The 27722-nt window shown below is 41.6% G+C and overlaps 2 protein-coding genes, 1 long non-coding RNA gene and 1 pseudogene across 5 annotated transcripts in view; all 4 read right to left on the bottom strand.

The window, feature by feature from the left end:
- Positions 1–5988, bottom strand: part of LOC121867471 — a 28728-nt gene extending 22740 nt beyond the window's left edge. The window contains exons 1-2 of one of the 2 annotated variants that reach the window (XR_006089158.1): positions 5868–5988; positions 593–1251 (exon numbers count right to left, since the gene is read on the bottom strand). This is a non-coding gene — a long non-coding RNA (uncharacterized LOC121867471). The remainder of the gene's footprint in view (positions 1–592; positions 1252–5867) is intronic. The other variant, XR_006089157.1, reaches the window with a different exon arrangement.
- A 4905-nt stretch (positions 5989–10893) lies between these two features.
- On the bottom strand, positions 10894–18407 carry LOC121867470 (ankyrin-3-like). Of its 2 annotated transcripts, XR_006089156.1 has the most exons (8): positions 18221–18407; positions 16144–16734; positions 13818–14417; positions 13330–13512; positions 12915–13097; positions 11933–12050; positions 11263–11655; positions 10894–11228 (listed from the first exon to the last, which is right to left on the bottom strand). XR_006089156.1 is itself a non-coding variant. In XM_042367406.1 (7 exons), exons 1-7 carry the CDS (start codon positions 18233–18235, stop codon positions 11333–11335), a joined length of 2013 nt encoding a protein of 670 aa, XP_042223340.1. In that variant the 5' UTR covers positions 18236–18407; the 3' UTR covers positions 10894–11332. The 2 variants fall into 2 exon arrangements, 1 of the variants encoding a protein (XP_042223340.1); XM_042367406.1 differs by having other exon boundaries at positions 10894–11655.
- A 289-nt stretch (positions 18408–18696) lies between these two features.
- Positions 18697–19963, bottom strand: LOC121867469 (threonine-rich protein-like). The gene is made up of 2 exons (XM_042367405.1): positions 19888–19963; positions 18697–19417 (listed from the first exon to the last, which is right to left on the bottom strand). The coding sequence occupies exons 1-2, from the start codon at positions 19908–19910 to the stop codon at positions 19120–19122; spliced, it is 321 nt and encodes a 106-aa protein (XP_042223339.1). The 5' UTR covers positions 19911–19963; the 3' UTR covers positions 18697–19119.
- Positions 19964–20936: 973 nt separating this feature from the next.
- LOC121867468 lies at positions 20937–26437 on the bottom strand (annotated as a pseudogene).
- Between the last annotated feature and the right edge of the window lie 1285 nt (positions 26438–27722).

Raw genomic sequence — 27722 nt, 5'->3', positions numbered from 1 at the left:
AACGAAATGGGGATGATGGAAGGTACTTGAGAGGGAGTGTGGGGATTAGGGAGGGAACGGATGGGGGAAGGAAGGTGAAGAGTGGAGCTAGCAGACGGAGAGGATGGTGGAAGGTAAAGGAGAGGAAGGAGAGTGGAGAAGGGGAAGGAAGGGAGGATGAGAAGGATGGTGGAAGTGGGTAGGACACAGTTTAAATGGACACTGATAACGACCTCTTATTATACTGTATATACACGGTAGTTCAGACAGGTCATTAGATCTTTCCCTCTACCATTACTTGACCTTGTTCCTTGACCCTCGTGTGGACCAATGACTGAAGTATCTCCCTCAAACGTTGTCCTGTGAGAGGTCGACTTATGACCTCTCACAGGCTGATGTAGCCTTCAGGTAGGTGGGGGTCGATACTCTAGGGATTGGAGGTTAATCACTGTCACTCACCTGGGAAATAGACGCAAATTTACTCATCACTAGATAGGTAGACAACAACAACACTATTCACCTGAGATAGACAACAACATTACTCACCTGAGATAGACAACAACAACAACATTACTCACCTGAGATAGACAACAACAACAACAGCACTACTCACCTGGCAGGTAGTCAACCTGGGCATGGAAGGCATAATTGAAGGAGGAGTTCCTCTTCATGTTGAATTTGAGGCAAGAGTCCAGGTCGCTGCCTTTCTGCTCACTCCTCTTGATAAGGTACACCTCACGCCAGCCTCCTGCTGGGTGTCTCGCCACACTCGTCCTCTGGGTGTCTCGCCACACTCGTCCTCTGGGTGTCTCGCCACACTCGTCCTCTGGGTGTAGATCAACACTCTTCCTCTGGGTGTCTCGCCACACTCGTCCTCTGGGTGTAGCTTAACACTTGCCCTCTTGGTGTAGGATAAAGGTGAAGCTCGTGTTGTTTCACAGCTTTTCAATGTCCTTAGCTGAGCAAACACTCATATACCCATAAGCATTTAATAAAGTCCTTGACCATAGTGATTCTCAGTGTTATTTCAGTGAGTCGTCCACGGTTAGGTTAAGAGCGTCACCTACAGTATAGGAATTAAGATAAACACCGTCACTTTGAGAATAATGTACTTTTCATCTTTGGCTCCTCCTTCCTGTACTGTGGTATTATCCCTCCTAACATTTAATCCACAAACCACATTTCCTCACGTCTCCGTAAACTATATATAAGTGTTTAAGAGACTCCCTGTTTATCGTTGCTCGAGGACTAAGGTGGAGTCATCTGAGAAAACTGTTATGATGCTCCAGTTAGTTACAGGGTCACTACCAGTTAACAGTTGACTACTTCCTTATTAACCAATCACAAGCCCACTCGTCCAATTAGCATGTTTTTTTAATATTAATATCAAAAACACTTCCGTGAACGTATCCTGTTGTTTATAAACGGGAAATTCTGTGGTATAATGAAAGTTGTTTATTTTCGACTCCAACGGACCATGGGATCTAGATAACTACAATTTCAGTTACTAGATGATAATAAAAACGTAAACTGACGCACACTGGAACTAGCCATCACTAGAGACGCTATAGATACGTCATAAAAGCTTCTTAACAATTTCCCTGGCTAGTTTCTTAATGCTTGATGCCGAGATGGAAAACGATCTCTTTGAATACTCTGGCCTTAGGGGTATTTAAGTTGTCCACAAGGATATATGTATACAGTGATAACCTTTGATTCCTTGAGAGAAAACTTTAATGCTTCACTGATATATGAAATGAATTTGTTGATTTTAAAAGTTAACGTTTGAGATATAACTTAGGAATAATATAAGACGTCTGGTATATAGATTGAAGGTGAGATATAGAAAGTCTGTTAATTAAAGGTAAATTACGAGGGTCATCACCTGGGCTTAGAAACACGAAATCTAGTTTTTTTTTTTTTTTCATTCGTTGATAAATCAGATTCCATGATCAGGGGGAATGAGCGTGGGTAGTTAGAGGTCATTAGAGGTGTTGTTAACTGGAAATCACCAGTGTTTTCATTTTGTAATTATTAGTTTTAGTAGTAGTAGTTGTAGGTATTAGAAGTAGTAGTAGATGTAGTACGGTAATAGTACAATAACAACAGTAGTGGTCGTCAGCATCAACACAAGAGTTATATTTGGGTGTTACGGTGTGTCGAAAAGCCTCACCCTAAGATAATTTAATGAATTTCAGATTTTCAGGTGATTGATCGAGTTTGACTTTATTTTTAACGTAATGTTTTGGTAAAGTGAGTGAACCGAGAACTGCATAAAACAAAATTGTCTCGTGTGTGTGTGTGTGTGTGTGTGTGTGTGTGTGTGTGTGTGTGTGTGTGTGTGTGTGTGTGTGTGTGTGTGTGTTTTCTGACAGGGATTGAGTATTAACCCTTAATATTGAGTCATAGATTAAGTCATATTATTCCTATATTAATAAGACGATGAGAATATCTAATATCAGATTATAGTATATTAAAGACCCTTGCCGTTTTCAATAAATGCTCCTGCAAACTCCCACCACCACAGCCAAACCCAAAATACTGAATAAAATACCAGTAAGTCACCCTCTTTCTCTGGCATGCCCACCATATAACCCTTCATTATCATGCCGCTGAGCTCATCTAAGCTGTTTCCGATAACTGTGGGAAATTTTATTCGTAATAGAAGCTTGGGCGAATTATTTTCCTCGGCGTAAAAGTAGCCCTCGTCGCTACAGTCTCAGTGTGTTGTTGGCAAGAAACGTGGGAGTCTGGTCACCGTCTGATCACTGTTAAATTTTAGCATGAAAATTTACGCGTTAGCCTTTAAGTTAAGTGTGTATTATAATGCGATGTAAAAGGTATTCATGGTGGTATTAAACTCGATGCATTACCATTGATTTGACTGTAGAATATGAATCTAATTATGCAGTTAGCGTGAGTTGTCGTGGGGTAATTTATTATAGAGGGAAATAAATCATCTGCGTTCAGTCAAAGTCAAAGTATTATCGCTCAAGATTTTCAGAAATTATTCCACAGAAGATCTGTAAGAAGTATACCTCAGGACGCTTGCCACAGACGCTCACATCACTTCTGGATGGGAAGATTGGACAGCCAACGGACTGGAGCCGTCTGAGGTACAGGGCAGAATCTCCCCGAAGAGAATCTCACCAGATTATTTTCCAATAAAGAAAATTCCGCCTCCAGTGTAAGAAATCAGAAACAAAATATCTCGTCTTAGTTACCTAAAGGCGGCGTCACACTAGCACTTTTTCCGTCATTTTCTTGCATCAATTTTCTAAGGATTGTCATTTATCTGAGCGCTCTGTTTCACACATACAGAACTAGCGTGCCTGGCATTGTGTTAACAGGCTGCTCAATGTAAATATTCATATCAGATGCATTTGCGAATATCAACATCGATAAAAAAATACACTTAAGCAATTTATAAAAAATGCGATTGTGAATAATTTTATAATTAAATTTAGTTATTTTACGTGGCTCGATATTTATTTTATATAAATATCCTCATTATATAGAGTATATAGATCTTGATTGACCACGTAAATTGGCACAAGCCAATCAGTCGGAAACGATACGTTTCGTCATAGCGAGACGCGCCAGAAAAATTTACAACTCGTGGGAAAAAACGACAGAAAACGGGAAGTTGACAGAAAAAGTGCTGTGTGGCGCCGCCTCTTACAGTAAGTCCTTCCGTTACGTAAGCTTAAAATTTTTATCTCGAAGTTGATAACGCGAGACATGAAAGCATACCAGTAATATACGTTGGAACAAACAAACAAATTATCTGGCACCTTCGAGGTAATGTATTGTTGACAAGTGAGAAGTAAAAAAAACAACATTTAAGCAATAACTATGAGGGTGCAATGTTCTTTAAGAATATAGGAAAAGCCTTAGTATGAAGCAGTAGGTTTTCATACTGAAAATTGTTGGAGCCAAGTTTGTGGTAAATCAGTGTGCCGGATGTTTTCACGGCCCGTACCCTCACGGCTACCACCACGCAGCGGGTGTTGGGAGAACTTGCACAAAATAATCAGGCACAAGCATTTTATTGTTTTTTTTTTGCGAAGTAATCATGTTATTAATTATATTTTATTTATCTTATATCTTTATTTATCTATATATATAATTTCAGCCCTTAGAACACTAGTTGGATTTGCAGTTTATACTGGAAATCAAATGTTATAGTGTATAATATGAGACGCTCTTGCCGTCGTAATGTTTTTTTCACTCTTCAAAGGTTAAGACATGAACACAGAGTAATGTCTTTATATATTTTTATCTCAAGTAATCATAATCACATTTTTTAAATCGGGCTATAAGTAACAAAATATAACATTTCCAGATTGTTTATATATAAAATTAGTCACGCAGATCTTTTATTTTTCTTTATCATGCAGATGGTGACTGCCACTTGCTCATTATCGTGCTCCCCTTCGCCATTCGTAATAATAAAATAAATAAACTTTTTTTTTTCGTTCACATAAAAGAAATATACGACATTTCATTTACACCAAATTTTCGGCCAAGTTAAGAACGCGGCGGGTTACGTCATTATCAGATGGTAGGCTGAGTCTAGTATGTCGGGAACTTCCCTTAATGAATCCTTGCAGTGAAGGTCCTACTTAGGCAGATTCTTTATGTAAATTGCTGGAGCGAATTTTTGAGTGTAAGTAGTTTATATTTACCAACAGTTCTTGACCTGTTTATGGAACCCACAAAATTGAAGGTGTAGTTTAGTTTATTTTGTTCTGCCACGATATATATCTGTCTTGAGGGAATTTCCGATATCGTTCTTTTTGTCATAAAGTATAGGTAATTCAAATAATCTTTTTTTTCTGTCACGATCGCTATTTCTCAAAGTCACCTGTTTTTTTTCTTTTTATTATTTCATCAGTTTTATAAGTACATTATAAGTGTCATTCTCCATTGCCAAATTACAAGATAATTCGTATTGGCTCCTGGGGTTACATTAAATGGGCCCCAAGGATCTTCTATAATATGCATGAGCTCTCCACACAGCCTCACTGTCAGGTCTGGTGAAATTCCTGAAGCAGAGGAAAGTGGGACGTGAATTTAATACTCCCAAAATAATAGAAAATCTCGTATGGTGGTGGCGTCTGTGTGTCGGTGGACAGGGACGGTGTTTACGGTATGGTTAAGGCTTCATATTATTCGGTGGTGTTGTTCTAGTTGGTGATAGTCTCATGCCTAGTAATAATAGTACTGTATTGCCTTTTGGTGATAGGTTAGCAGACAACACATGTTATATTTATTAATATGAACTGAAGCCGTGTAAAACATTTCCAGGCGATATCGTTCACTTACTGTATCGACTTTGTTGTTAAGTTATTATTATAGTTATTTATAGATATTTTCGCAAACTTTCTTCAGTAGGAAGTTATGGTATTAATTTTATATAAAAAATATTCAGAGTTTCCTCGGTGTCGTTTGAGATAGCATACACACACACACACACACACACACACACACACGGTAATGAACAATTGCGTCACCACGATGTTGTTCAGATCTTCTGTTATCTTGCATGTAGTGTTCAAGACTGTCTACGATAAAGTTGAACACAGTAATGATACACCAGTTAATCACTACAGGTATATATTATTATAGGATGCACTAGTTGAGCATGAGGCAGTACGTACGTCGAGTGCCTTTATTAGATGCACCGTGAATATTGATCACCACTGTATTTATGCCATGATATTTACTGTTTGGTGTTCTAAGGTTAGTGTGAACAGTGCACTTCTTGCTGTATTAGTAATAAACAAACACTGTATCCTTGTAGTAAGAAAAGTAAACAAACACTTCCTGCAGTTTGAGTAGTAAACAAACACAATATTTCTGCTGTATGAACATTAAATAAGCACATTATCCTTGCAGTGTAGTGAGGCAGGCAACACGTGCTGGTGTGGGCGGTTTGAGGGGCACTTGAGCGCTCTCCTGTTCCCGTCCTCTCCCGCCGGTGGTCGATGCTGTACTGATCCTCCTGCCCTGGCCTGGCCCTGAGCGCCTCACACTCCTCTGGTGGGAGGCGTCCTTACACTAGGTGGCGTCCTCATTCTTCATCTTGGTGGGCGGCGTCCCAAATTTAATAATGATCGTGGTCGATGTTTTCATATAAGTCTTATATGTCTGTCTGATGAGGTGTTTGGTGTATCAGCCATCCTTCCCCCAGCTTCCTCCACACTAATAAACGAGGGAAAAAAACAGGAAATGAACACTAGTAACGATCATATTATGATAAAAATAATTACAGTATCTAATGAGTATCAGTAAAGGCAATGGTATTAATGATGAGATTAGTACCACTTATAATAATAATAACTGGGGGGGGGGGGGTGTAGGAATAAGCATTGTTCCATGTTTGATAGTCTGGGTGGTACAGCATCTGTCCCTCTGGAGGTATCATGACTCCCCAGACTGTTGTGCGAGATGCTTCGGGTGTCCGCATCTCCCTCTCTCTGATGCCGTAGCTCATCAGTATATAATATAGTGTCACTACCTCAAACTTCCTGTTGTTTGTGTCACGAGGAGGCGAAGTCTTCCTAATTGTTTATCTTAACACGATTACAACACTTGAGTTAGGATTTTCAGCTGTTGGAATGTTAATCAAACCACCTTTATCTGTGTGTGAGGGAGTGCTTCTTCTTTAGTCAATCTCGGTGCAGTGACGCCAAATTCGTCGTCATCTTCGTGCATTATAGCTTAATTGAGACTTGAGATGAGTTCTTGGTACCTCAGTAAGGGAGATATTACGGTACGGTCCTTAGAGAACTCCGGCTATGATATATTTCTCATGACCTGGAGGGAGGAGGAGGGGAGTGGGTGTGTGGCGACTTAATAACAGCGATCTTGTGACGGTAATAACACTCACTCACGTCTTGTTGAGTCGCTTAATATACTCTGCCGGTGGAGCTGTAGTGTGGATGTAAAGACTGAACCTGTAAACGTAGAAACACACACACACACACACACACACACACACACACACACACACACACACACACACACACATCCTGCCATAGGTTCTCTTCCTCACAACTCCCTGGAGACAACTACAGGGTCGAGATACAGTATAACTCACAGCTCCGGAAGCCTGCCAAGAAGACGTGACTCATACCCATACCTTCGTCAGGATGTGGGTGGTGACCGCTGTTCCTCTCTACGTCTGGCGGCAAAATTGTCTCCCTCCCATTACCTTATTGTGACTTGTAAAATTTTTGGATCGCCTGAAGATTAGACACCCCAGCTTCTTTAACCAGCGTAATGTTGCCTTAGGTGGTTAGATTAGATTAGGTTAGGTTGGGAGACATTAGGTTTGGTTAGGATATATTTGTCTTGGTTAGGTTAGGTTTGGATAGGTTTAGTTTGGATAGGCTAGGTTGGATGAGTCTAGGTTAGGTTAGATTTTTTTTATTCTTTTTCTCATAAGGAGGGAGCGAGTGGAGCGTTTAGAGAAGTTTTATCTACGAGTTTCAGTAATAATGTTGGATGGTTCCTGCTGTACACAGTTGGCTCTGAGGCCAAGGCTTACCACCAGCTCATTTTCCTTATCACATGAGTCACTCTTGGTGGAACGAGTTATATTCACCGTTGATATAGAAACTGTTGTCTTATGATGATGATAACAATAACAATAGCAAAAACAACAACATGAAGAGCAACAACAATTATAACTAAGCAATAACGACATTCAACTACAACAACAATAGCAGCAACACAAACAACAACATAAACAACAACACAAACAACAACATAAACAACAAAAATAATAATAATAATAATAATAATAATAATAATAATATTAATAATCACCCACGCACCAAGAACACAACTTAGGCAACACCCGGAAACCACGTTACCATCTCCCACTTCACTCTACCATTTACCCAAGGAATTTGATCGTCACTTACATAATGCAATTCTCCACATATTTCATCCCTCGCCTCTATTCCGCGCCATTAAACGACCCATTATTGCCACTGGGGTAATTACCGAGTCAGGGAAGACATGAAGGACATTCTATTATTGATTCGAGACAAGATTCGTACAGGTTTTCAAGGGGATTTTGTTTTTTGTTTTTTCGTCTCCATCTGGGGTCATGAGAACGTATCTAAATGACACTCTGCTGAACCCAAGGCATAAAGACGACAGCGGGTGACTATTGTGAGAATCTTGAAGCATATCTGGAGACTTGTTCCTGGCTGATGTCTCCTTGTCTCATCCTAGCTGGTATTATGAGGCTCTCTGAAACATACACCCCCCCCCCCCTATACCCACCCACCCCAATCGCCTTTCTTTCTCTTTCGTTCTTTCTTCCTCCGTTCCTTCCTTATATCCTTCCTCCTTCCCTCCCTCTATCCTTATTCCTCCTCCCTTTCCTACTTCAACATCCAATAGGTACACCCAGAACAATTAATATCTGTGGCCTAATTTGTCAGTGTTCAGGTCACCCATGAGCCAAATTCAGTATCTCCTGAAGGGTGCGTTTTTTACCTTCAGATAAATGTATTTTCAGCCTTCAGGAAGATACATTTTTATTCGGTTTTCAGAATATTTCATCAGCAAACTTCAGAATATTTCATCATCCAGAATGACAAATTGTAAAAGGTTATTGAAGTGTTCACTGGAAATAGTTTGAAATTTGTAACTCTGGCGTGGACGGCCCTTAATGGATATGTAGGAGAGAAAGAGAGAGTTCGTGAAAGTGTGAGAGAGAGAGAGAGTAAGGATTTGAGAGAGATAGAGAGAGAGAGCGCGTAGGAGAAAGAGAGAGTGAGTGAGGGCTTGAGGGAGAGAAAGATAAAAGTGAGAGAAAAAGCGGGTTGATTTTATAGAATTCTCATATATTTTCAAGTAAATAATTATGGTCAGGGAACGATATTGTCAATCTGGCGTTCACGTAATCCACATTTCAACATAGTGACAGCCATACAGACGCCACTATTTACCAGTAGTTGCGAATCATCAGCTTTTATAGGATTTAAAAATGTAAAAAATAAATAAATAAATAAATCCCACATAAGTGATTTCTGTCAGAGAGCCAAAATGGTGGATTATATTTCGACCCATCGCCTGTGGCAACCTCCGGGAGCAGCGACAAAGGAAACTACGAATTCCTAAACATTCCGCTTGTTCCTGTCCCTCAACTTTTGGCGAAGGAGCTTTTCACTAGCTTTTGTGGTCATAGCTTAGTGATTTATTGTTATAGTGTAGATAAATGAGTGACTTGGGCCCTGAGAGATGGTACCTTTATCACCTGTGGGAGTAAAGTTAATATACAACAGGTAGACAACTATGCGGTAATCGTACACTCCTCTCGGCATGGATTCTCTCAGTGAATGGGTCAGTCAGTGGTATTCTGCATGAGTTATACAGTGAGTCAATGAAAGCGTCACAGGTAGAGATGGTGACACAGCAGGTAGTGAGGTATTTGTAGCGTACTGTCACACTGTAGTCCAGGGTAGGTCTTTGGCTCGGTGTATGGAGAGTATTTTATCTGTGTGTGTGTGTGTTGGCTCCACCCGTCAGTACAGTAGTGAGGGCACAGGATCTTTATATATACAGGTTTTATTTATTAATATATATACTTAATAGATATCACTTATTTTTTATTCCCCGCAGTGAATGTGAAAGTGGTGTTTAATAGTACTCTTGTCTGTACGTTTGTCCGTCCCTCCCTCTTGTCTGTATATATTTATCAGTTTGTTTTTCTCTCACAGGTTTGGGCCAGTAAGGAAACTACACATGCAGCTGTGTTTTGGTGACTCCTGCCCAAACACTACATCAGAAGGTCAGTTTGGTCAACCTTTATATTTATTACATTGTCATTTTTTTTTCTAATTACATTCACATTGAGGAACTTATTTATAATGACTCAAACACCATCGGAGCTAAACTGTTTCTTATTCAAGTCTCCGCAACTCTCAACTCCGAGTCCAGTTTCTGTTCTCTGCGGTGGAGTTAGGTTATGTTAGGTTAGGTTTAATGGCGGCTATCGTAGTCTGCTGCTCACCACTGTAGGAACCCTGAAACTAAGAGGGCCGCTAGGGTGACGAGAGGCCAATGACCTCAGGAAGGATACCAGGTGGGCCTCTGAAATCACCAGGGGCCATGGGACAAAAACAAAAATTATATCTGGGACCATCTAAGGGCCCAGGAGAGTCACAAGGGGCCATTGAATCCTGGGAAGACCATGGGGCCACCTCTTGCTCCTCTCCCACATCCTCCCCAGGGCCACTAACACTGCCCTCACCTGCTACGCTTCCCACGCTTTATTTTTTTACCAAGGACCAAACCTTTGACTAGCGAAGAGAGGGAGGGGGGGAGGGGGGAGGAAGGATAAGAGAGAAAGTTGGATAAAGGGGAGGGGAATAAGGAGGGAGGAGGAGGAGAAGGAGAGATATAAATACAAGAAAAAAGAAAGAGATGGGGGAGGGTTGAAAGGTGGAAAGAGAGAGAAGCGATTGAGGGAAGTAGTGAGGAGAGAGAAGGGAATGGAGGAGTAGCAGAATAGAGGAATATAGGGAGTTTTTCACGGCTTACGAGGGCGGGGCGGGAAGGTGGCGGGGCGGGGCGGGGTTGGGGCGGGGGTGTTGGAGACATTTTCCAAACACTGGGAAAATAAGTGATTTAAAGATACAGTTGTTTTATTTTCGTTATTTATTGAAGTGGCGAAGACGTGTGTGTGTGTGTGTCATGACAGGTAAGATGTATGTATGTAAACACCACCGCGCTCATCCTTATGGTGATTGAGTTTTACCGCCAGCTGTTTGATCTTGGAATACTGGTGAACAAACAAACACCTCTCTCTCTCTCTCTCTCTCTCTCTCTCTCTCAGTATTACCCCTACACGATACCATTTTATTTGAGTTACGATTAAAAAACAAATACTTGCATGTAACTCTTTTTATTAATGTGTCGTCAATGGCAAACACATGAGTAAAGAGAGAGAGAGAGAGAGAGAGAGAGAGAGAGGGTTGTATTGTACTCTTAAACATGTACGTATACAGTTGCACACTTGTTTCAAAATATCATTACAGCCATAACTAGTACTCAAAACCCTTTTATGATGAAGTAAGCAAATATTATGTAGTAAAGCTATAATCAGAGTCAGTATAATGAACCTAAAGCTATAATCAACGAGTCAGTATAATGAACCTAAAGCTATGATCAACGAGTCAGTATAATGAACCTAAAGCTATGATCAAAGAGTCAGTATAATGAACCTAAAGCTATAATCAAAGAGTCAGTATAATGAACCTAAACCAAGTATAAGTTGTGACGGAGGGAGAGCCGAGGTTGTGTACACTGGTGGGAGGTATTGCCGCCTTCAGCGTCCTGTTTGACTCGTGGGGTTGAGGTAAAACTTCTTAAAGAAGTAATCCTCCCAGTCCGGTGTGGTGCCGCACATCCTGTCCACCATATGATTCCTCACTTTGAGGGCTAGTTCCGACAGGTGGTCTCTGTGAGCGTACGCAGCGAGTATCTGACAGAGCGCCTGTACGAAGAAAGTCCCTTCATAAACATTCCGAAGAGCCATGATCCCCTCGACGGTGGCGTAGAATGTGAACATATCTCTGGGGACTTCCATCACTGAATCTGTGGAGTCGCTGTGGTGTTCGGGGCTTCTTGGTATCATAACAGAATCTGTACCTGTCAGAAGAAGGGGGGGGGGTGAGATTAGTAACCTGGAAAGTTATACAAGTTTTAATGTTTGTTGTGTTTGATCTCATTATAGAGCCTATGGTGGGGCGAGGTGGTAGGAGGATACTGGTGAGACAATTGAGGTGGGCGGTTCATTTATATTACTGTTGCTTCTAAGACTGTAGCTGTGTGTAGTATCTGGATGTATTTGACGGCTGTTTATAAATCTTATTGTGTATGGATGCAAACTACAACACTGCATTACAGGATGTACAGGTCGCCTCACGTGTTTTGTCGATGATGCAGCCCTTCTCCTTCTTTTTCCCACGGCAGAAGTTCATGAGGAAGACTTTAGGTTTGCCCTTCAGGTTGGGACACTCGTTGTCGGTGAACATGTTACGGACCTGTTGGTGAAGAAGTAATCAGCTCAACATGTGTTTCACCGCGCCAGGGTTCCTATTAGTTCTGAATAATTTCTTAATTTACGATTTGCTAATGTTTCTGTGGATTGTGGCGGTCAAGTGGATATATCGCTCGCCTCCTTGTGTACCGAAGGCTTAGTATACAGTGTGCTGTATCCACACTGTCCATAACGGGCGGTCATGCCTGTGGGACTCCCTTCACTATCAATGATTCTGTGTGGTCTCTAATTAGTGAGGTAAACTAAGAAACCATTTTACAGCAACTACCTGACTACCATAACACTGTTCTGTTAATTCCCAGGCGTGTGGTCATGTTATCAGTTTTGTCAATAAAAACAAAAGTAAACGCACAGTACAGTGCCGTGAGGCCAACAGTGATGGAGGTGTGGTATATCGTGGACATAATTGTTTGGCTATAACATTGTAGTTGTGAATCTCACTTTACATCCAAAACTCAGGCTGATTAATTTGATGTGTTTGATATTTTCAGTTCTCATAGATGATGTGAACGTTAATTACCAGTAAAGTTCGATGTTAAAATATTTCTCCCAATTACGCCGGTTAAGTTTTTCGTAATTGTAAAGATCAGTGTCGGGATGTAGTTAAAGCAATGTGTTCTTTCTACAAACATCGTATAAACAATATTGTTCGATTTATTAACTAAGCACAGCTATATAACCTACCAGACATAAACCCGGCTGACCCTGTTTTTCCTGTACCAACCATTATATTTGTTTACTGTGAAAGCGAGACCAATCCAGATATTCATATTCAATAAACAATCTTACATCAAAGTTTGGCCTCACCACTCGTTAGGAGACTCTTTACCTCTCACTGGTAATTTACCTCGTTCACTGTAAGTGTCTTATTGTCAGCTGTGTAGAAGGTTTCTTTGTCCTCGCCGTGGGAGAGGACACAGACGAACACAGAGTCCACCTTACCCAGCTCCTCGTTGTTGCGGAACTCTTCGAGGGCTTTTATTGATTCTTGTTTGTTTAGATCCTTGTGAGTCGTCACCCTGTAGCCCATCTGTAATGTTCACCACCACACAGTTAAGATGAAGCTGTAGGTATAACAGTCAGACGTAGATAAATATCTGCTTATTCTCATATACCTGGTTGTAGTAATATACCACAATAGCTCACACACAAGTTAACCACTCTCTCAAATTAAATAGTTTTATTGGGGTTCAGTAAGTAAATTCCCTCTTTGAATACAATCATCTTCTGTTACCCAGCAAATAAACTTTATGTTAACTAACTTGTGTAAAGACATTGTTGAGGTTTTTGACGTCGGTAGTAGAGCCACGACGTTCATTATGTGTACCAGTGAACTCGTAGTTGAGGATGAGGACGTGGCCCTTGGGGTTTGTGGTACACTTATACACGTTTTCTCCGGGCGGCATAGGTCTTCCAAACACCACCTGCACCGTCATTCCCGCTTCCTGCAACACTCGCATGCTACATGTATGGTATATACATGACCTGTGTTATACACCAACCACAACATACCCTAGTCACAGCATAATCCAGTCACAACTTGTACCCGTCACAACTTGTACCCGTCACAACGTGTACCCGTCACAACTTGTACCCGTCACAACTTGTACCCGTCACAACTTGTACCCGTCACAACTTTCACCAGTCACAAATTACATCAGGCCCAAATTGCATCATTCACAATATTCACAACTTGCAAATCACAGCTGACTCTGTGATGGAGATTCACTTCCTGATTTCCATTACTTACTTGTAGTGGTGACGCGGTCAGAGAGCTGTCCACGTCGTCAGCACCACCCAGCATGGAGGCCAGTGTATCATGGCGAAACATTCTGGCCACCTGGGCGGCAGTGTGGCCATTTACGTCCTCTAAGGTTGCATCACACGTCGGGTGCTTCAATAGCTTCTCAGCTAGGTGCTGTTTATTAAACTCTGCAGCAACATGCAACGGTGTGGATTTGTCTTTCGTCTGAGCATTGACGTCGGCGCCGGCATCAAGCAGCGCAGTGACCACCTCCCGGCTGTTACTGATCATAGCCATGTGCAGAGCCGTCTCCCCGGTGTCTAAACGGGTCAACTTGGGGTTGGCCCCACCAGCCATCAAGTCCTTCACGGCGTCCAGACGACCGTTGAGTGCAGCCACCATGAGTGGTGTGAAACCGTCATCGTCGGCCTTGTTTACATCACCGTCATGGGTCAGTAGGAGGAGGATGATGGGCGCCTCCCCTCTGAGGGCGGCAGCGTGGAGGGGAGTATTACCTCCAGGAGCTTGTAGGTTGACATTGGCACCGGCAGCCACCGCCTCTGCCGCCTTGTCAACATCCAGTGCTAGTATGGCGGACACAAGCATCTGGGGAAGGGGGGTAAAGATGATTTCACATGTGAATGGATCAAGATTTTTCATTTGACTGATTCTTTAATCTTTTTTTACTGGAACAGAAGAGAAGGTGAATATTGACAGATATAGTGGTATATAAAATAGTGTCTTTTGTAGAAAGTCAGAAGACATAGATAATAGAGACTCGTTTTTTGTTTGCCCAGGGTCTGTAAAGTTTCCTTTCTCGATTACTTGTACACGTTAAATCCTTGTCTCATAAACCTGTTAAGGACATCACCAAAAGGTTTGGTCCAGACGCCTGTTTCAGTATGGTCCCTTAAACTCGGTATCCCTGACCCCCGGGTTGGCCACCAAGGGGGGGGGGGGGTGCTTTAATGCTGCTCCAACAAACATGACTTGGATGTCCATACAAAATAAATTGACTTGAATCTCATGAGTGTGTATTTAAATTATATCTTAAGAGCAGTCTCATTTGTTGTCTTACCAGTATATGGAGGGAAGCGTTAAAACTACAGTATCTTAGACACACTTTATAACTGTTCAGGTATTCAATTAAGGTTCCAGAGGGTCATACTTGACACTTTTAGGTCAGACTTGAGGTCACACTCATAATCATTAAGGTACTGTATTAAGCGTTTGAGGACGAGCTTGTTAAACCATCGTCCTCAAAGTGTTAAACCATCGTCCAAGTGTTAAGGATTGTTATAAACGATTACTGTTCTACCTCCCACATGCTATGGTATATTGCCTTCAAATGACCATGCAAGAGTCTTAAGGGGCATTATCCCTGTGTTTCTCAGATGTTAGGTTTAGATTGGTCAAAAGTCGTAGCCCAGAGTTATCTAAGTTGTCTTCTCTTTAAACCTTTAGAAACATTTGATTCAAGCTTTCACCTCATAGTGAACATGTCTCTTGAAGGTTGTGGTGCGGTAGTGTTTAGACCAAGGTCACTCACCAACATCTAGTCACTGTCTTCAAACTAAGAGATGAAGGTGTGACCTTAACTGACCACTTGTGGATGGCTTGATGATTTGTGTTTATAAAATTATGTCTGTTTATTGTTGTTTGTTGTCACTGTTAACTTCCCTACCCTCTGAGGTGTTGTATACAGTCATATCCCTAATAATTTAATGGTCTAAGACAAAAACAAGATAAGTTTTCCCTTTTAAACTCTTAAATCTAATTGATTGTCATCCTTGGAAATACATTGTTGGTGGTGTGTGAACTAAATATCGTAGTTCTGGTATAAGACAAATAATTATTGCTGGTGGAAGAAAATAAAGATGAAGATATGTAAGTATTATGGTATAACAGGTACAGTGCACACGGATGTTGTATCAGTTTACTGTAACGTCAGGATTCGACTTCCTTCCCTCTGCTGATGACAGCCTGACGTAATCAGCAGAAGTGAACATGGATTAATTAAGTGACGGACTGACGGAGTGGAAGGGACTTGACCGGTGTTTGGGCATTACCATAGACGTGTGTTGTATCTGTATAATATATTACCAGAAAGACTCCTATTGTTTATACTTCTAGTGTTTGACTTCGGTACACTTAACCAAAAGGTATAGAGAATAAAAGAGGTACAGACAAGACAACAGCATCTACAGAGTCCACCGGATCACTTAGGGCTACCAGACAGTTTACAGAACACAACCGCCATTTACGACAAATACACTCAGTTTGTACAGTGTGACAAAGATAAGTTAGTCTGTGGGAGGGCTTCATGTCTTACCTGGTCAACGGGGCTGTTTGGTGAGCTGCACATGACCAGGTACTCTGCCAAGCGGTGGTGATCGTGGTCTGTGGCTACTTGAGCAGCGGTTTTGCCGCTGCTGTTTTTCATCAGAATGTCACACACTGGGTGGCCCACTAGCACCCTGGCCAGGCGCTGATTATCAAACTCTGCAGCAACATGCAGCGGTGTGGACTTATCATTACTCGTCTGAGCATTAACATCAACGCCGGCGTCAAGCAGCGCAGTGACTACCTGTCGGCTGTTACTGTTCATGGCCAGGTGCAGAGCCGTCTCCCCGGTGTCTAGTCTGGTCTGGTTCGGGTTCGCCCCACCAGCTAACAGCTCCTTTAGGACAGTTGTGTGGCCGTTAAGCGCTGCCACCATGAGCGGTGTGAAACCCTCGTCATCATCTGCATTTACTTGAGCTCCGTGGGTCAGTAGGAGGCGGACGACGGGCGCTTCTCCCCTGAGGGCCGCGGCGTGGAGGGGACTGTCGCCCTCGGAATTCTGTAGATTTACGTTGGCCCCGGCAGCCAACGCCTCCTCTGCGCCTCTGATATTCGCCGCAGGCAGCGCCGACCATAGTTTCTGTTGTGTGTGGTAAAGTCATTAGTTACAGGACATGCAGTATGGTAATCATTAACTACTTTAGTGATGAAAATGTGTAGTTAACAATACTGACCATGGTGACATAAATCACCATGTTCATAGTTTGTGTTATTGGATCCTAGTAAGAAAATTCACAGGTGATCTACACCGGAGTTGGGATGTGTTTATTATCTGTTTATCTAAAACTTTGTTGCCGTTCAGTTAACAAAAGGTTTGAGAGGAATACAAGTTTTCCAGTTGTGTTTTTCGTTGTCTTGTGTGTCTGGAGACTGTGACTGTCTGTTAACGCCATAATATGGGTTATTAAAAAAAGGTGAAGCTCGCCTTAAGTGCACAGTAATGTTACTTTCCAAACGTAATACATTATGTACTGTATTGAGGAAGGGCGTGCTGAAATAATAAACTAAACTGTGAACATTTACTATCAACAAAGACGACTACTGTGATGCTGGGTATATGACCTAAGCTGTTGTGCACATTGTGTTTGTAATCTAAAAAATTAATGAACTTCCAAGAAAACAAAAAGGTAAACATCATACAGTACAGACAGGCTGCAATATTTACCTTGCAGTTTTAAAATAATGTACAATTATCAACAAAATTATGGCTATGTATAAGGGAGCTATTGTGTCTCTCTGAGTGAAGGGATGGATCCGTCTACCGTTAAGAGCCGAGAACCCTTGTAAGTTATACATTTTGCTGAACTCACCATCCATCCTCCCACACATCACCCTGAAGGAGGAAGATGTGCAGTTTGTAGGAAACATGAAAGTAAAGGCACAAGAGCAGCCATCGAGATTATTGAAGGTATTATTGACCATCAACTAAGAAATGGCAAAAGAAAAGTAAAGATATAAATTAAATCGAATTGTTTAATTGGTAACTGTTTAAGCAGCGCCTTACTGTACTATTGCAATTAAGGGCGATATATCCTTAGGTGTTGAAATGTCTTCCAAAGTGAAAATATAGTTATTGGAGCTCCTGAACTTGCCTAGCTTGTACTACAGACAGGCAAGGGAAGATCTGATTAAGATGTACAAGCATCTCAGAGGACACTACTCAGTCGAATATCCTTACCTGGAGTTGGCGGACGCTCGCCCCACAAGGGGTCACAGCTCAAGATTGCATAGAACAATAATGGCATTAGGATTGGCTATGTAATGTTAATGTGAATTTAGTCACAGGTTAACAAATGGAAATCATACACAGAGAAGATTAACACGTTAGATTATCTCAGTAATTCTTAGATAATGAGACATTATTTGGTCATCTAATATAACCCGTTCTTATTAACATCTTAATGTTATAAATTCATAGGTGATCATTTATCAGAACTTCATTGACATAAGTACAGTGTGTGTGATAGATGTAATGATTTCATGTTAACTGATGCTCGGTATATAGTTATATATTTCAAGAGACTCAATTGGAACTGGATTTTGTAAGACAGAACCTGAGGACTTACTACGTTGGGGTCCATGCCTCGCCTTGATCGTGAACGTAGAGCGAGTTGAGTCGTGGTGATACTGTAGTAGGTCCTGTTCTTGTGCTGTCTTGAGGTGTGTATATCTGTAGCAGCACCGTCTGGAGAGGGGCTTTTACTTCCTCTGCCAGGGTGGACGTGATCTACCACACCCGTTCTGAGTCAGATTATCAGTACAGTAGTTATGATAAGGCATCAGATAAGCCCGAGTTATCTCCAAGAGTGTGCAGTGTGGAAGTTATCGCTGACGAAATACCTGGCAGTAAGTAACAGACACAAGGCTTTCTGTGACAGTGTTTGGTGTTGTGTTCTCTATTAGTAGGAGGTTAATAATAATAATAATAATAATAATTTTCCCAGGATGATCCAAGTCTATATCTTGTGTTCCGGGTCAGTGTTATCTGATAAGAATATCTTGAATCTTAGGGTGGGAGCAATAAAGGACTAACGTTGTCATTTTTATTTTATTACTTTGCACCATAAAATATTCCCAGTTTATATAAATATTCAATACTTGCAAATGGATTACGTGATGATTAGCCACCCCGGTTTATTTCACCTAATGACTGAACAACCTAACGTTTCTTGGGAGCATTAGGTTAAGTTATATTGGTTAGATGAGGTTAGATTACTTTACGTTTGATATGCTTAGGTTAAATTAGGATAGGTTAAGTTAGTTTAGGTTACATTACGTCACCTAAGATTCGGTTAGCGTTAGTGTTGAATCATCGGGTGAAATAAGTTGAGGTGCCTAATATTCAGGTGATCTTCGCACTGATAAATGACTCGGTGCATCGTTTATTACAAGATTGTTGGGTGGCCATCACCTAAGCCGAGGGTAGTGACCCATCATGGCAGGTGTCAGGGTCGTGGTCCTTAAGTTAACATTGTGCAGTAGTGTCTGGTGAAGTGACGGCCTGGGGAGTGGTGGCTGCGGTTGTTGTGGTTGGTACAGCTGTTGTGGTTGGTACAGCTGTTGTGGTTGGTGCAGCTGTTGTGGTTGGTGCAGCTGTTGTGGTTGGAGCAGTTGTTGTGGTTGGAGCAGCTGTAGTAGTCTTCGCGCGGCACCAGATGAAGCAGCGGAAGCCCTTGGCTACATTGTTGCCGTTGCTGGCGAAGGTTAGACGCGTCCACCAAGTGGTGGTGATTGTGCCGTCGGGAGAATCAGTACCGCACTTACTGTAGAAGCAACACAACCGCTCTTAATACCCTCTAATATACAGGTTCCCGGTCAGGGAATTAATCACACTGGCAATTATTATTCCAACAGTTCACAACCCTCACTCCAAAAATCTTGCCCTGACAAGTTTCTGAACTTGTGGCTTCTTTAATCTCAGGCTGTGACCTCTAGTTATTTACACACTATCCTGATCAAGCTCACTGGCCTATAATTATTTGTGGAGTGGCGATCACCCTGTTTGAATATAGGACTCACATATGCCATTTTCCAGTCACTGGGGACCTTTTGCTCATCCAGGCATCTACAGAACAGGGTTTTAAGGGGCTTTGCAGACCTATTGCACAACTGTGTTTCCACTTTGGGGATAAACAGTGCGGTCAGGTCTTTCACATGTCAGATTAGGAAATTGACTATTAAGAGTTTCTACTAAAAGAGTTGCAGGATTGTTAAGGTCATTTGGTGTACTTACATTCCTCCATTCAATGTCGCCATAGTTAAAATCCTTTACCTTAGCTCAGTATACGACCAACTCAGATTATCAGAAGGAAGATCTTGATTAGGGTTGTGATAAGGGGAGATGAGGATGTGTGTGGGGGGGGGGATAGTGTGTTCCTGAGGTGAGACTGGAGGGGGACACATAGTGAACCTTGGTGTGTTGGCTCAAGAGATTATTATTATTATTATTCATTATTATTATTATTATTATTATTAGTAGTAGTAGTAGTAGTATCATTTTATTATTATTTATGGCTCACATGAAGATTAGGTACCCCATCTTATTTCACATGATTTAAATACCATATTGCTAACCTACCATAACCTTGACCTATTGTAACCTATCCTAATCCAACCCATCCAGGTAGTATTTGGGCTGGGGTGTTTATTCTTCATGTGATCTTTGTTATCAATAATGTTATCCAATTTTCAATATTATCCTGTGTTTATCTTATTAATCCTGAGTTAACGTGAGATCCGTGTTGTAGGGACTCGCCTTGTACATGATGTTGTGTCCACGAGCTGAAGCAGCCTAATGAGTAGAGCCTATTGACCTCTTGCAGGGTTTATAGACTGCGAACTGTACTCCACTCTTCATCCCTCTGTGCCTCAACACCATCCTCATCATCTTTCATTCACACCCATACCATCTATTCTCTTTCTTCAATATTATTCGTGTATGTTTCTTCTCTTACATTGTCATTTCATAGTTCATTGCTTTCACCAATACGCTCACGTCATGCATCCCGCCTTTCACATAAGAATTTCCACTCTCTGTTTTCACTGACTTTCTGCGTTTCCTCTTTCTTGTTGGGAATTGTACCTGTTTTTTTTATTTGTTTTTTGTATTCTCGTCTTTCATATTATTTGTATAAGAAATCTGCGTCGTTAATTATTGAGGCGGTCTAGTCGTGTGTGTGTGTGTGTGTGTGTGTGTGTGTGTGTGTGTGTAGTAGTGGTCGATATCTGACTCATTTTAGTGTTCGAAAAAAAAAACGAGTTTAGATAATAAACATTGAAAGATAAGTTGTTACTATACCTTTATTGAAATCCAACACACCTCAAAACATATTATATATTCATAATGTGATATTTACCACCACAGAGATACCACAGTCTGTTACCGCAATCTGATATAATGTTACTTGGCCACTCCTTAGCTGACAATAAGGACCAGGCAGGGTGCTGTTGGGTAGATCGTAGATGTATCAGTTATCAGTGATCTTGACCAGAGCTGTTGATAGAAATATACACGGCACTGATCTTGACGCCTTAGCACTGCCATCTAGCGACAGTTTAGGCCTCAAGGTTGATGATTTAACACTCAACAGTGGTGTCAGCTACTGGGGTACTTGGGGGAGTGGTTGGTGCAGCTGTTGTGGTTGGTGCGGCCGTTGTGATAGGTGCAGCTGTTGTGGTTGGTGCAGCTGTTGTGGTTGGTGCTGGTGTTGTTGTTGGTGCAGCTGTTGTGGTTGGTGCGGCTGTTGTAGTTGGTGCGGCTGTTGTGGTAGGTGCAGCTGTTGTGGTAGGTGCAGCTGTTGTGGTTGGTGCGGCTGTTGTGGTTGGTGCAGCTGTTGTGGTTGGTGCAGCTGTTGTGGTTGGTGCGGCTGTTGTGTTGGGTGCGGCTGTTGGTTGGTGCGGCTGTTGTAGGGTGCAGCTGTTGTGGTAGGTGCAGCTGTTGTGGTTGGTGCGGCTGTTGTGGTTGGGGCAGCTGTTGTGGTTGGTGCGGCTGTTGTGGTAGGTGCAGCTGTTGTGGTTGGGGCAGCTGTTGTGGTTGGTGCAGCTGTGGTAGTCTTCGCGCGGCACCAGATGAAGCAGCGGAAGCCCTTGGCTACATTGTTGCCGTTGCTGGCGAAGGTTAGACGCGTCCACCCGGTGGTGGTGATTGTGCCGTCGGGAGAATCAGTACCGCACTTCCTGTAGAAGCAACACAACCGCTCTTAATACCCTCTAATATACTGGTTCCCGGTCAGGGAATTAATCACTCGCTAGTTTACAAAACACAAACATGTACGATAGAATTTTTCTCAAGAATTGTTCTGAATTTATTAAATCTTTGAAGCTATGGCCTGTAGGATGTATAAAGGTTATGACATTCACTGCCTATGTAATTAAAGTGACACTGTATCCATCACATAGCCTTAGTTGTATATAGTGTAGTTGTACTAAACCCTTCTCTCTCACCTGTATCATAATGTAAACAAAGAAGGAAGAAACAGTTGAGGCGTCACAAACAAAAGCACAAGTTAGACTTACTCCTCACGAGTGCCGCGGTAGACGACCACCAGGCGGTCTGCAGCACAGTCAGCAGAAGACTCCAGTTCGAAGGTTGGACAGATGTACTCCAGGTAGGTGGAGTCCTCAGTGTTACATGAGATCTCATATTGGCACCTAAGCAGAGGTAAACAAAGGCAAGTCATTAAAACATTCAAGGAAGTTACTGGCATATGAGAGGAACCTGTCACAACTTTTCCTGGTTAGCAGGAAAAGTTGTTGTTTTTTAATAATTAAAAGCACTAAAGGGAATTTAAGAAGCGTTTTAGTAAATTAGAGAACTCAGAAGAATTCAGGAAATGCTTCAGGCAATTTAGAATGTCTCACAGAAAGACAGCAGATAAGATGTTACGGCATATGTGGCGGTGTGTCTGCTTTATGTACAAAAGTTATTCTGAATATTTTCATAAAGGTTATACACTCCTGGAGTTTGGATGTAAATGGTGTTTGCTAGAGCGAATTGAGATAGACAGAAGACCATTTGGAGAGATAATAATTATAGTTAAAATAAGAAGTGGAAAAGATAACGCTTAAGGTGAAGAACACTAATTTACATGGCGAGAAATAACGACATTGTGCATACATACAGATGAAGAACAACCTTCCTTGAGTGAAGAAGATTTGGACTCTGAGGTGAAGAACAAGGAAAGATGTATGTATATACGTGAAGATTAATTACAATAAAATATTACATACGTTAGTGTGAAGGAGACCAGAGACTTCACCTTTCGTTGTTTTCGTAAACGGGATAGCTGGGTGACTCGGCAATAACCCTCTCCCCCGGGTTCATGGAGGTGATGGAGTTACAGGCCAGTGTGTCCAGGCGAGTCTCGGGAACAAAACTCGCCCCGCACACCGCCGCCACCACCAACAACACTACTGTTGACGTCACCATCCTGCAACTTATATAATAACGTCAACATCCTGCAACTTATATACTGACGTCAACATCTTTCAACTTATATACTGACGTCAACATCTTTCAACTTATATACTGACGTCACCACCCTGCTACTTATATACTGACGTCACCATCCTGCAACTTATATACTGACGTCACCATCCTGCAACTTATATAATAACGTCAACATCCTACAACTTATATACTGACGTCACCATCTTGCAACTTATATATTGACGTCACCACCCTGCTACTTATATACTGACGTCACCATCCTGCAACTTATATACTGACGTCACCATCCTGCAACTTATATACTGACGTCACCATCCTGCAACTTATATAATAACGTCAACATCCTACAACTTATATACTGACGTCACCATCTTGCAACTTATATATTGACGTCACCACCCTGCTACTTATATACTGACGTCACCATCCTGCAACTTATATACTGACGTCACCATCCTGCAACTTATATACTGACGTCACCATCCTGCAACTCAACATCCTACAACTTATATACTGACGTCACCATCTTGCAACTTATATATTGACGTCACCACCCTGCTACTTATATACTGACGTCACCATCCTGCAACTTATATACTGACGTCACCATCCTGCAACTTATATACTGACGTCACCATCCTGCAACTTATATACTGACGTCACCATCCTGCAACTTAGATATTGATATTACCATCCTGCAGCCTATATAAAAACAGCACCATCCTGTAACTGAAATATTAACGTCATTTTGCAGCCGAAATATAATCTCCAAGGTGATATATGTCAGCCTTATAGTGATGGAAATAACATACAGTATTGACATTTCAATTCTAAGTATAAGTAGTCTTTTATATTTTATCCTCTTCGCCTCTGATTGGTTTGTTCGGCGCTTGGTCAATCAGTCACGTCTCTGATATGCACTGTTGGCAAGTACTGGTTCCAGAATGTATCTGTACCAGCACCAGTGATAGTCAAGTCTGGTCTTGAATGAGCTCACACTTGGTGGCATTACAACGCTCTGGTAAATTGTTCTAAGAGTTCACAACCCTCACTCTGAAAAAAGTATATCCTGACAATTTTCTGAATTTGTGGCAGCTTCTTCAACCTTAAGTTGTGACCTTTAATGGGGCGGGCAAGCAAGCAAGCAAGCATTTTAATTTCTGGGTACTTGAGGTGCCTTAGACCAAGCACCCATCTAGTGGCCTTTTTTAGAATGCGTTCAATCAACTGACAATCTTTAGCATACCTCGGGGACCAGACAGTACTGTACTCCAAACAGGGAAGCGCCACTTTTGAAGAGCATTACGAGGAACGGACCATCAAGGTAACTGAACGGTCTTCTTATAAAATCTACAAACTTAGTTACTTGATTCACCTTCTCTCAGTGGTCTGAGAACTTCAGTCCTCATATTTGGTCTCCGTTAATGCTGTTTCTTCATCCATTTGGGACATGTGATATGCCTCCTTACTGTTGGTGAGACCTTGCATTTCATGACATTGAATCATAACAGCCATTCCTTTGACCACTCCTGAAGCTGACAAGAGATTTTTCTCTAGCTCTTCACAGTGTGTTTGTTTCTTAATTTCCTTGAATAACTTGGCCTTGTCTGCAAAAAAAAATGGAGGACTGTATAGCTTCTGGCACATCATTTATAAAACAAACATACACCAACGGGCCCTGTACACTGTTTCACACACCATTAATCACCACACATTGCTTATGATCACGGAGAGTCTTTGATTCATGCTTGGACATTCCCGTGATTTCTGTACCCTTCCAGTTTAGTTTTTAGTCTTACATTGGGGTGTACTGTCATGGCATCTAGTATAATGCTCTCTTGTACTTTACACACTATGCTGGTCAAGTTCACCTGCCTATTATTATTTGTGGAGTAGCGATCACCCTGTTTGAACATAGGACTCACATAATTATGACGTTTTCCATTCATTCGTGATCATATGCTTGTCCATGCATCCGCAGAACAAGATTTTAAGGGGCGCAGCAAGCTCGTTATACAACGCTCTTAGCTCTGGGATGCATGCTGTCAGGGCCCAGACTCTTATGAACTTATAACTTTGACAGTTTATTCCTAATACATTCTTTTGAGAACAAATGTGTGTCAGTGCTGTGTCGTACCGGTTTTCCTCAAAGCAGGAAAATTGTTCGCCCCCTCTCTCGTGAATATTGGGGAAATCAATTATTTAATGGCTCCTGATATGAGTCTGCATAACTACCATCTTCAAGTCTCAAGTAGCATGAAACGCACCTGTTAATACAACAACCCAAGTGAGTGGCAGATCTAGTTTTTTTAGTGGGGGAGTCTGGAGCAGAGCCCCCAGTTAGGGTCCATGGGGGAAGAGTCCATTGTGGAGTGTTAAAGGGGTGGCAGATGAAGCCCCTTTAAGTGGAGAAAAGTATTTTTTTGTCCCAAATGCATTTTCCTTGATTTAAAATGTTAAAAATGGAAATTTCAAATATTTTCCTTCTACTATAATTAGATAATATACAAGTATATGAAACTGTATTCAAGATATAAATTATTTATTCATTATCTATAAAACAAAATTTATGTGATGCCACCAGACTGGTGCCTGCACTTCGGCAATTCAGCTACCCTGAGAAATTGGAGAGCCTGAACTTGCCTAGCTTATACTACAGACGGGCAAGGGATGACCTAATTGAGGTGTATAAGCATCTTAAGGGGCACTACTCAGTCGAGTGTTTTTACTTGGAGCTGGTGAACCCTCGACCCACAAGGGGTCACAGCTCAAGATTGAAGAATCTGCAAGTCCAGAAAAATGTGAGGGCAAACTTTTCGGAGTGAGAGTTGTAAACTCTTGGAACAATCTACCAGAAAGTGTTGTGACGGCACTGAGTGTGAGCTCTTTCAAGACAAGACTTGACCAGCACTGGAGCAGGTTCAGGTACATTCAGGAGCCGGTGCATGCCCAGTACTTGCCAACAGTGCGTAACAGAGACGTGACTGATTGCCCAAGCGGCTAGCGAGCCGATCAGTGGTGAAGAGGATAAAAGTAAAAAAAGTTAATAACAAATATGGCGGGTCAAGACTGCCATGAGGCAAGTACCCCCTCTCGATAAATTTTTCCAACAACCCTGATAGGATAACCACACATGACGGTGTTCCCAATCGGTCAGGTGGTGTATGACTGAATATGGCCCCTAAGCGATGATAAACAGAATCCAGATTCTCGAAGACCCCTAAAAATGAATGGAAGGACATCGTTAAGTACTCACACTGCTGCCTTGCTGTCTCAAGTTGAGGAATCTAACCAGGCCAGTGGGAGATGCTTCATGCTTTTATACCCAAACCTTCACCCCTTTCCTCCACCTCTGCCTTCATTGGCAAACCCTCCCCTCTCTTATTTATTCAGCTGTCAGCTTTTCAGCACCAATCTATTTATCAACATATGAAGATGTGCATTGAGATTTCAGCTGTAAAACTTTGTAGATGGATTAACCCGTTTTTCTGTAGTGTTGGAATACCTGTAGTATCTTAGCTGGTTCTATTATATACTGTACAGTATTCACTCTTTAGCAACATTTAGGAATCGATTACAAACTTTCAGAGTTCAGATCTTTTCCTTTCTATACTGTGTGTCATTTTGATAAATGTTCAGCTTAGGGATGCCACTTTAACTACTGGAGTGTTCAAAATATCACACTGGAAATCACAATTATATTTTAGTGTAATTTCAAATACTGTATTGGTTCTTTTTATTTATTTTTTACCCTGTACAGTAGTTTATAAACCTGTAGAGGAAATTGATTCCATGCACATATTTCCACTCGTGTTTTGGTTTGAGACTCCCACGAGAAGTTGGCAACATTTTTGAAGAGAAAAATGTGGCAAACATAAGAAAAAAAGGAGAATACAGTAATTATATTCTTGGGTTGAAAATAATTTTTTACTGTACAGGGGTTATGAAAATTTGCTAACCGAGCATTTCACCTCTTTATTTTATTAGATCATCACCACCACCACCATTTACAGTCATGATTACCTGATGGCATGGTGTCCCAGCTGGCATCAGGCAAATTTGAAGCAAGTTTTATGACTGGATACCTTTCCTATTCCCAACCCATTTTTTATAGTGGGAACAGTACGTAGGGTTTCAAAGCACTCTCTTGGCTGGCAGGGCAGAATCACCGTTCCCTGAGGTATTCAAAGATTATAATGATGTTGATGATATTATTAGAGGCCTATAAACCCTGGAGCCAAATGTGTGGCTCATTATTATCAGTAAAATATAAACATGGGAAGGAAACAAATCTTCATCATGAAAGCATAATACAGTACAGTATAACACACACATTCAAACTTGTTTAGCTAAAGTGAAGATTTAAGATGTTTTCGATTGAAACAAGTATTATGAGGTCTTACCTAGAGGTGTGGTTGGCATTTTATCTCAGCTTTTGGGATATTCTTGGACATTGAACTACAGAGGGTCCCTGGGTTACGAACGGGTTCCGTTCCTGAGGACGTTCTTAAGTCGGATTTGTATGTAAGTCAGAACACATGCTATGTGCATACCATACTTACAGAAAAAATTTAAAATCCCACTATATCATAGCCTAAGTCGTTATATACAGCTAAAAT

This window comes from Homarus americanus, unplaced genomic scaffold (assembly GCF_018991925.1).
Source record: "Homarus americanus isolate GMGI-L3 unplaced genomic scaffold, GMGI_Hamer_2.0 scaffold23598, whole genome shotgun sequence".
Lineage (NCBI taxonomy): Eukaryota > Metazoa > Arthropoda > Malacostraca > Decapoda > Nephropidae > Homarus > Homarus americanus.
The sequence above is the reverse complement of the archived record's forward strand: the minus strand, read 5'-3'. Positions and strand labels throughout refer to the sequence as shown.

Excerpts from the sequence above, each read along its gene's own strand:
- LOC121867470 (XM_042367406.1), bottom strand. Across the intron at positions 13,513-13,817 it reads TGACCGCGTCACCACTACAA|GAAGCGGGAATGACGGTGCA; the intron begins GTAAGTAATGGA and ends CGAGTGTTGCAG. Across the intron at positions 12,051-12,914 it reads AGACACTTACAGTGAACGAG|GTCCGTAACATGTTCACCGA; the intron begins GTAAATTACCAG and ends CTTCACCAACAG.
- LOC121867469 (XM_042367405.1), bottom strand. The coding sequence starts at position 19,910 with ATGGCGACATTGAATGGAGGAAT. Across the intron at positions 19,418-19,887 it reads GCGACATTGAATGGAGGAAT|TAAGTGCGGTACTGATTCTC; the intron begins GTAAGTACACCA and ends TTGCTTCTACAG.